The sequence below is a fragment of the Mustela nivalis genome, assembly GCF_964662115.1.
Source record: "Mustela nivalis genome assembly, chromosome: 6".
Classification (NCBI taxonomy): Eukaryota; Metazoa; Chordata; class Mammalia; order Carnivora; family Mustelidae; genus Mustela; species Mustela nivalis.
The window spans coordinates 67,614,268-67,624,341 of record NC_139025.1 but is presented as its reverse complement, the minus strand read 5'-3'; the positions used below and the strand labels follow the sequence as shown (position 1 = coordinate 67,624,341).

At 45.4% G+C, this 10,074-nt stretch overlaps 1 protein-coding gene and 1 long non-coding RNA gene across 2 annotated transcripts in view; both read left to right on the top strand.

Annotated features, from left to right (window-relative positions):
- Nucleotides 1–3,530: 3,530 nt before the first annotated feature.
- Nucleotides 3,531–6,075, top strand: FOXG1 (forkhead box G1). The gene has a single exon (XM_082734201.1). It carries the CDS (start codon nucleotides 3,660–3,662, stop codon nucleotides 5,130–5,132), a length of 1,473 nt encoding a protein of 490 aa, XP_082590327.1. The 5' UTR covers nucleotides 3,531–3,659; the 3' UTR covers nucleotides 5,133–6,075.
- A 3,016-nt stretch (nucleotides 6,076–9,091) lies between these two features.
- Nucleotides 9,092–10,074, top strand: part of LOC309866590 — a 185,623-nt gene continuing 184,640 nt past the window's right edge. Inside the window, exons 1-2 of the long non-coding RNA XR_014312749.1 lie at nucleotides 9,092–9,355; nucleotides 9,836–9,906. This is a non-coding gene — a long non-coding RNA (uncharacterized lncRNA). The remainder of the gene's footprint in view (nucleotides 9,356–9,835; nucleotides 9,907–10,074) is intronic.

Here is a 10,074-nt window from a genome sequence, read left to right as displayed (position 1 = left end):
TGCTTTTTGAAAGTAAACAAAAGAAAAACTTATTTTCACCTGCTAAAATTTTATGCAAGATTACAAAACAATGCACACTCAGCTTTGACCTAAGAAACACCTTTAAAACATTAAAAATTCATCAGTCAGTGCTGGTGTTGTATTCAAGGAATGCTCCTCCAGTTTGCTGCTGAGCTCAGATTTGAATAAAATGTCCAATGTTAACAAACAATACCCACGTTTGGCACTTTGTGTATTAAATTGATCAAACAGATTTTAGGAGGCACAATGCACAATTTGTACAGACCTGATTGAGTTAATATAATATCAGCAAATTTTACATCGAAATGATTCTGTTTCTTTTCTTTGTGTTTAAAACCAGCACAGATTACAAATTTTAATGATCTGAAAATGTTTGGTATACAAAATCATGCTTATTTCAGTATTAGCAAAAACACAAGAAATTTTTCAACACAAACACCCAGCTGTGTCTATTTTAAAAGCAGTTCAATGACAGCTTGCACTTATGAGCATGCAATCAGCTAATTTCGCTTTTTTTTCTTCTGTGTTAATCAACACTTTCCTTCCTGCATATCAGAGTACAAATAGTATAGTTACTCCACATCAGTAAATGTTTACGTAACCTGTCCTTTCCCAAGAATCCGGTTACACCGAATCATTTCACGCTAGACCGACTACGAAAACGTACCGGGCCGTCCACCTCAGAGGGAGCCCTTGTGTGCCATTATAAGTGGTGATGAGAAGGGGGGTTGTGGGGGGAAAAATGGGGAGGAGTAGGTGGAGGAATGGAGTGAGGGAGAGGAATAGACTGAGGGGAAGGGGGGGTAGTGAGTGGGGAGGAGGGGGAAGAAGAGAGGAGGGAGGAAAGTGAGTTGAGGAAGAGTAGGAATAACAGGCCTGGGGGGGGGGGGGGGAGAGTGAAAGGAGGAAAGTAAGCAGAAAGAAGAGGAAGGCTCACAGATCTCTCCAACCAGTCCCCAAAGCCCATTAGCTCACCCAGCTCTGTAAGAAATTGGAGCTTAGAAGTCAGTGTTTGGGGCCATGTCACTATCAAGGTTTATAGTTGGGACCCTTGAACTTTCCCACATGTAAATATAGCTTAAGTAAGGTAATATGTAGAAATGGGAGGGGGGATACATACATACAGTGGAAGGATAGATGAGGTTAGTCCAACAAAGTTTCTTTACGGTATTCCTAATAGAGATTTTAAAAAATCACTAGCTATTTGTAATTGTTTGTTATTCTCTTCAGATTTTATTCTCGCTTACTCTTCCTCTCGATTTGAAGGCAGGGAGTGGGGTGGGGAGAGTGCAATAACGCCATATTAACCTGAGTATTCTTGTATTCATCAACTGCATTCTTTATATTAGAATTGAACTTTAACATCACACATAGGCATTGCTTTTTCTTCCTTTTCCTAAATACTAAATCTGCCAGACAATTTGATAGTTTATCAGAGTTAGTAAATGTTTACATTTTATGATTATCTTACAGAGGAGGGGGAAAGTGCCTTTCGTTTATACTTCTCCTCCACCTCCCTCTTCTCTAGGGCTACATCCTCCGTAAAATGTGGTATGTTTCATACCCATGTGGGATGAAACAGCCTTTGATCAGTGTGCTCCGCACCAAATTCCAATCCCTGGGAAATGCTGGGCCTTAGCCCTGCCCCTGGCCACGGGATCCTTTTAAAGCCCCCGAATCACAATCTCCCCACTCACTTCAGCCCTCAACCGAACCTTCCCAGTTCTAAAGCCCAAGAAGCTGGGATTGTGGGACCCACGTACCCAAGGCTTCTAGTTGCCTTCCATCTGCATTCAGAGTGGGAATGGGCTGGCTTCAGCATGCGGTTATTTCAGCATTAAGGCCCCCACAAATCAAAAGCATTTGAGAAACGGAAAGAAAAAAAAGAAAAGGGGGGGGGGTGAAAACAGGAAGGCTTTAAAAAAAAAAAAAACGGAAAGAAATAGCCGCCCACCCTTATTTTCCCTCCAATGTCAACAAGCAAAATGAAACATTTCCAGGGTGATCGCTCGCGGCTACTCGCTTCCAATTCGGATTAGAAGCTGAGGAGACGCTTGAGCGGCGAAGAGAAAACGACACCGAGTCACCCAGCGTGTGAGCGACGGTCTGGAGCAGGAGAGAAGGGGAAGGAAGAGACACATATACATAGCATGTGTTACCTGGTTTATTTCGAGATTGTTTGGTATTGTTTTCTCTCTGAGCACCCCTCCTTTCGGAAGGCTCTCATAGGCGCCCACCACTGAGCCGCCCCCGCCCGCCGCCGCAGCGCCGGGACCCCAGGCCCGGCTTCCCCGCGGCGCCCGAGCTCCGAGCTCGCCGCCGCCCGGCCGCAGGAACTGAGTAAGTAACCCCTGTTTGGCCCCCGCGCTCGCCAGCCCACTTCCTCCTCCTCATCCCTTCGTTTCCAAACCCCATCCAGACCCTCCTCCCCCCCAAGGTGCAGGACACCCCCCTCCCCACACCAGGGGTGGGCCTTCCCTCCCCAACCATCCAAAGCCTCGCTGGAGTGTTACCTACAAGGGGCACAATTTTCCTACGGGCTCAGAAATGCCGACCCGGGCCTGCAGGGCCGACTCGGGAAAGGAGCGCCTCGCCTCTTCCTCCTCCATTTCCTGCCCTGTCCTTGCATCCTCTCCCTGCACTCCCACTCTTCGCTCCACCACCGCTGCCGCCGCCGCCCCCGCTTTAAAAAAAAAAAATAAAATTGAATACAAACTTTAATCAATAACGACAAATATTGACGCTCAAAAGAAAATGACCCAAGACAGTGAGAAGGCAGCCAGAAGAAGTGTGAGATATTTGTCCTAAGAGGGGGATTTCGGTTGGGCAGACCCGCAGGGTGGAGGGGGTGGAGGGGGCGCAGAGAAGGGCCGCGGCGCAGCGTGCTCCCGGCGGCGTATCCCTGCGCGGCTCCGCGCGGCCGCGAGGCCCAGGCCCGCGGTGAGGGGGAGGCGAGCGCCGAGGGGGCGGGAGCCAGCGGGCGGGGCGGGGGTGGGTGGGCCCAGATCCGCCGATTGGTCGACGGCAGGAGAGACGCTCCCGCACGCCGCCAGCTCTGATTGGCCCAGCGGTAGGAAAGGTTAAACCAAAAATTTTTTTACAGCCCTAGTGTGCGCCTGTAGCTCGGAAAATTAATTGTGGCTATAGCCGCCTCGATCGCTGTCTCCCCAGCCTCGCCGCGGCCGCTCCGGGACGCGCCCGCCCGCCGCCCGGCTCTCCCCCCCTTTGGGCTGCTGCTGCTGCTGCTGTGACTGCTGCTGCGAGAGGAGGAGGAGGAGGAAGCAGCAGAAGGGGGGGGGAGCGGGGGGTGGGGGGGAGACCAAGAAGTAGAGTTGGGAGCGAGGGAGCTTCACCCCCGGGGCGGTGGTTGTTTCTTTTTTCTCTTTCTTTCTTTTTTTCTTTTCCTTTTTTTTTTTTTTTTTCTTCTAATTCCTGAGGGGTGGTTGCTGCTTTTGCTACATGACTTGCCAGCGCCGGAGCCTGCGGTCCAACTGCGCTGCTGCCGGAGCGCTCAGTGCCACCGCCGCCGCCCGCGCCGCCCGCGCCCCGCTCGGCACCCACCGGTCGCCGCCGCCCGCCGCGCCGCTGTCCCGTTCCCGCGCCGCCGCCGCCGCCGTTTCCCCCCCGACGACTGGGTGATGCTGGACATGGGAGATAGGAAAGAGGTGAAAATGATCCCCAAGTCCTCGTTCAGCATCAACAGCCTGGTGCCAGAGGCGGTCCAGAACGACAACCACCACGCGAGCCACGGCCACCACAACAGCCACCACCCCCAGCACCACCACCACCACCACCACCACCACCATCACCCGCCGCCGCCCGCCCCGCAACCGCCACCGCCACCGCAGCAGCAGCCGCCGCCGCCGCCGCCGCCGCCCCAGGCACCGCAGCCCCCCCAGGCGCGGGGCGCCCCGGCAGCCGACGACGACAAGGGCCCCCAGCAGCTGCTGCTCCCGCCGCCGCCGCCGCCGCCGCCGGCCGCCGCCCTGGACGGGGCCAAAGCGGACGGGCTGGGCGGCAAGGGCGAGCCGGGCGGCGGGCCCGGGGAGCTGGCGCCCGTCGGGCCGGACGAGAAAGAGAAGGGCGCCGGCGCCGGGGGGGAGGAGAAGAAGGGGGCGGGCGAGGGCGGCAAGGACGGGGAGGGGGGCAAGGAGGGCGAGAAGAAGAACGGCAAGTACGAGAAGCCGCCGTTCAGCTACAACGCACTCATCATGATGGCCATCCGGCAGAGCCCGGAGAAGCGGCTCACGCTCAACGGCATCTATGAGTTCATCATGAAGAACTTCCCCTACTACCGCGAGAACAAGCAGGGCTGGCAGAACTCCATCCGCCACAACCTGTCCCTCAACAAGTGCTTCGTGAAGGTGCCCCGCCACTACGACGACCCGGGCAAGGGCAACTACTGGATGCTGGACCCGTCGAGCGACGACGTGTTCATCGGCGGCACCACGGGCAAGCTGCGGCGCCGCTCCACCACGTCGCGGGCCAAGCTGGCCTTCAAGCGCGGGGCGCGCCTCACCTCCACCGGCCTCACCTTCATGGACCGCGCCGGCTCCCTCTACTGGCCCATGTCGCCCTTCCTGTCCTTGCACCACCCCCGCGCCAGCAGCACTTTGAGTTACAACGGCACCACGTCGGCCTACCCCAGCCACCCCATGCCCTACAGCTCCGTGTTGACTCAGAACTCGCTGGGCAACAACCACTCCTTCTCCACGGCCAACGGCCTGAGCGTGGACCGGCTGGTCAATGGGGAGATCCCGTACGCCACGCACCACCTCACGGCCGCCGCGCTCGCTGCCTCGGTGCCCTGCGGCCTGTCGGTGCCCTGCTCCGGGACCTACTCCCTCAACCCTTGCTCGGTCAACCTGCTTGCGGGCCAGACCAGTTACTTTTTCCCCCACGTCCCGCACCCGTCAATGACTTCGCAGAGCAGCACGTCCATGAGCGCCCGGGCCGCGTCCTCCTCCACATCTCCGCAGGCCCCCTCGACCCTGCCCTGTGAGTCTTTAAGACCCTCTTTGCCAAGTTTCACGACGGGACTGTCCGGGGGACTGTCTGATTATTTCACACATCAAAATCAGGGGTCTTCTTCCAACCCTTTAATACATTAACATCCCGGGGACCAGACTGTAAGTGAACGTTTTACACACATTTGCATTGTAAATGATAATTAAAAAATAAGTCCAGGTATTTTTTATTAAGCCCCCCCCCATTTCTGTACGTTTGTTCAGTCTTTAGGATTGTTTATTATTCTAACAAGGTGTGGAGTGTCAGCGAGGTGCAATGTGGGGAGAATACACTGTAGAATATAAGGTTTGGAAGTCAAAATTATAGTAGAATGTGTATCTAAATAGTGACTGCTTTGCCATTTCATTCAAACCTGACAAGTCTATCTCTTAAGAGCCACCAGATTTCCATGTGTGCAGTATTATAAGTTATCATGGATCTTTATGGTGGACGCAGACCTTGAGAACAACCTAAATTATGGGGAGAGTTTTAAAATGTTAAACTGTAATTTGTATTTAAGAAGCATTCGTAGTAAAGGTGCCCAGGAAATTATTTTGGCCATTTATTGTTTTGTCCTTTTCTTTAAAAAACTGTTTTTTTTCCTTTTGTTTACTTTTAGACCAAAGATTGGGTTCTAAAATGCACTTGGTATGCTAAGTATTAAAAAACAAAAAAACAAAAAAACAAAAAAAAAAAACAAAAAAAGGAAAGTTGTTTCAGTTGGCAGCACTGCCCATTCAAATGAATCGGAAGGGGACAAAATTAATGATTGCCTTCAGTTTGTGTTGTGTATATTTTGATGTATGTGGTCACTAACAGGTCACTTTTATTTTTTCTAAATGTAGTGAAATGTTAATACCTATTGTACTTATAGGTAAACCTTGCAAATATGTAACCTGTGTTGCGCAAATGCCGCATAAATTTGAGTGATTGTTAATGTTGTCTTAAAATTTCTTGATTGTGATACTGTGGTCATATGCCCGTGTTTGTCACTTACAAAAATGTTTACTATGAACACACAGAAATAAAAAATAGGCTAAATTCATATATATCTTGATACTTTTGTCTCTTTTATTAAATAGAGCTAATTTTTAAAAGACCATTAAAGTTCTAGGGAATTCAGAGGCTTTTTCAGCCAACTAAAATTTAACTGCTCCTTCATTTGAATTGAGACTTTAAAAATTAAGATAGTATTTTTTTCCATTGTGGAATCAAATTTTACAAGGAGCAGGCTATTTAATAAACACAGCTTTAAAGAAAGTATAGGCTTTTCAGCTGATATCTTCAAGTTTCTGTAGATATACAGCAAAAAAAAATAATTTTATGTGCATAGCTATTTACCTTGTGTTTATTTTCAAATCAGTTGATAGAATGCTTTTTATATATTTTGTTTCAGGTATCTTGTTTATAGCATTTGGCAAATTATAAATAAATATATGTATATGGTTAGATAGAAGTGAATATAATGCACACATATGTAATATATATATAGACACACAGAGCCCTTCAGTTCAGGTAAAATTTGCGCTATGAATGCTGCAAATATTTTTGTTTAAATATTTGTATTTATACTTTCTAAGTCAGCATTTATTTTTGTGGCTGTTTACCCACAATGAAAGAGTTCTAATAAAGATGTGCTGAAGTTGCAATATAGATTTGCTGAAGTGATCACCTGTTGTAATGACTTTCAGATCAATGTTTATATTTTATTTTTAATTATAACAACTTAAAATTCTAGATGTTCAGAAGAAGTAAAATGCCTCTCTCTCCTTTTCTTTCATTTTTACAACATAGAGGTATTTATTTGATTCCCTTTTAAATGTCTGTATAATTTAATCTAGAGATTTGTTCCTTTTGCTTACAGTCATAATTTTGTTTTAACTTACAGTATACATATGCATGCATATATATGCATATATATCAATCTGAAACAAAAAACATTTTTTGAATTGTTTCAGCATCCCAATTGCTATGGCTCCAGAAAATAATTAGAAAACCTAAGTAAAAGGTTTAGTAACTAATTGGATCCTGTGGAGAGTCTATGGAGGACAAGTTGTTCATTTGTTACAATTGTATAGTCTGAAATGTGTTCTGCAGTAATGCAATAAGCTGGCTACTTCTTACAATGGGCCCAATGAAAAATAATCTGTCCCCAAGATGTTATCGGCAAACACTTAAGAGAGTTGCTCAGGGGGAAAAAAAAGGAAGAAAAAAGAAAAAGCTTAGGAGAAGCAAGCTGACTCAAATAAATTGAAATAGAAATGCAGAATAGTTAATATTGGGACATAGGGATGGGTGGGTTGTGGAAGGGAGAGACAGAGGAAGAGAGAGACAGAAGAAAGGGAAAAAGATCTGGGGAGGGGCATCTCCTACTACCAAAAAGAAAGAAAGAAAGATAGAAAGAAAGAAAGAGAAAGGAAGGAAGGAAAAGAAAGAAAGAAGGAAAGAAAGAAAGAAAAGAGTGCTCTCAAAGAAAGATAGAAAGATAAAGTCCAGGAAAATTAAAAGAGGTGGAACCAAATATACACAAATGGGAAATAGACTAAAATATACCAAGACAGCTAGTTTAATTATCTCCTTTAAGCAGACTGGACATGATTTTATTTTCTTAGTAAGAGAGCAGTTTCAAGCAGAGGTCCAACTTCTTGATATCTAACAGTTCTTCAAAATGAAGCATAAAAGAAAATTCCACAAATAAATTGTTTTAGAGGCTAAATTTATGACTGACATTAAAAATAGTAATAGAGTCCAAGTGAATGAGGTTAGGGCAAGGGAAATCCCCATTACATATTTGTGAACCAAACCAGCTCAACGAAAAGCATGTGTTTACACTAAAAAAGGTGATGATGTATTGTTTGCTATTACCATGGATTTTATTTGTGGAATAAGAATGTATTGGCACAGAAGAAATAGTTTTTGCCTATCAAAAGTTAAAAAGAAAGTTTAACTCTTGTATTGTGGTAAAAGGGACATAGAGAAGAAAGAGTTCCTCCATGAGTGTTTTTTTTTTTTTTTCCTGGCCATATTAAATGAGTATACTTATTTGTGATAAATGTTTATTTGCATGATTTGAGAAATCGAGTTTCAATGACAAACTTCATACTTTGAGGTCAAGCTTAAAACTGACTTCTTTGAATTCATAGGACCTAAAGACTGTAGTGGAAGTTCTCTTTGGATACATCTCCAAGTTACATATATAATGGATGAGACTAGAAGTAAAAATAGCTTGTTGAATAGGCATACAAGATAGGAAGAAGGATATACAGAGAGAGAAATTTATGAAGGCCTCCTGAAGCCCAATATGAACATTTCATTTATCTCAATCTGTCCCATCATCTCTCAAGTTATCTTTTTCAAAGGCATTCAGTGTTCTAGCATGACATTTAATAGGTTCTTTTTTTTGCAACAAATTGGTTGTAATGTTGTGTTGATATTTGTTATCACCAACTTTTTCCAGTTAAAATTAGCTTATGCCAGAAAAACACTTCAAAACTTTTAGAAGCTTTTTTTTTTCTTCTTTCATACTAAAGATTATTTTTAATGAGAGGAAGTTTGCTCTTTTTGACATTTTGGAACTAAAAATGATCACAGCTTAAAACTTGAATTATCAAACTGCAGTTTATCTCCAGGTTAAAGTATTTTACTTGAATGTGTCTGATACAAAGTTAATATAGATTATTGATATATAAAACATTGAGAAAATCATTTAAACTAGAGCAGTGAGAGAATTCTTCCAAATACGTTTCTCCAACTTGTTACAAAATTGGAAGTCAAGTGAACATGAAGTCCAGAACTAATAAAATTCAATTCAAGTATCTTTATGGCAATGGAAGATTTCATGTGGTTTATATGACTTGCATAAAATCAAGTGTAGAGAGACCAAAAAATGAGTCCTGTATTGATATAATTGTATATATTTAAGTTGGTGGATATTTCACCCAAATAGGTGGATAAATTGAATATATTTAGAGCTCTAAATATATAAAAGTGGTTTTTAAAAACTGTTTCCTACAACATTGTTGAGGAATTTGTGTTGAAATAATTTTGCTTTTGAGAAATTAATTTTATAAATATCTAAGATGGCTAGTTGTGTTTGGAACTAAATGCCTGCTGGAGAAATAGGCTAACAAAGGGTGAAGGTGAAGATCATTAGAGGTTTTAGAGCTGGCTGAGACGGGTTGCTGGGGTTGTATAACTGTGCCTAGAGGGCGGGGTTCCTGTACATTCCTACTTCACCAGATAACCTGCCCCCAACACCACTCCAGCTTCTGCCAGACAGATGGAACTCTCCAACGTGAAAATCTGCGCAGCCATTCCAACAAGCGGGGTAGGTGAAATTTGAATTAAAATTCTCCCCTTTCCCACTCCCCCCCCCACACTTGAAGCCAACTGAGGCCAAATCCTGGAGATAAGGAAAGAATAGGGGTCATCTAGATTTTCCTTTCGCGAGTACACACGTCTGCATTCTTCCTAAAAACTACCTACCTGTAAGAGTTCAAAAGGGCTTTCATTCTCGATTTTCTTTTGCGTGTTTTTCTTTTTGCGTGTTCTCATCCCAGCCATCCGCCTTTCCCTACCCTCCTTCTAGGGCCTCCCCTCCCCCAACCACCAGCAGTTAAAATAATCCACCTCTTAGGTTTTTGGCCCCCAAACCGACCTTTTCCCCACTCCAGCGGTCAGTTTGCCTGGACCATGTCCTGAGGATGTAGGCCAAAGTGGCTCTGGGGAATATATGGTGTAGTGTTGTGTTATGTTTGAGTCTCTTTTCTCCCTTCCGATTTCTGTCTGTTTTTTCCCTTCACCCAAGACTGCCTGGTGTTGGCCGAAGGATGCCGAAGAAAAAGATTTAAGGACTGGGACACTCTTACCCCAAGATTGGTAAGTGCAAGTGCTTTTCGGAGGGAGGAGAGCGATGCCAGATTGCTTTTTACTAAGGCTTAAACCGCGTCTTTGAGGTCCGGGGCTAAAGTGCTCTTCTTTTGGAAAAATTTTCTTAGCGGGCGCGCTCTCAACAGAAGTAGATGAGAGAATGCATGATTTTTCCAC

Bases quoted from the DNA above. Each gene is read 5' to 3' on its own strand.
- FOXG1 (XM_082734201.1), top strand. From the start codon at position 3,660: ATGCTGGACATGGGAGATAGGAAAGAGGTGAAAATGATCCCCAAGTCC.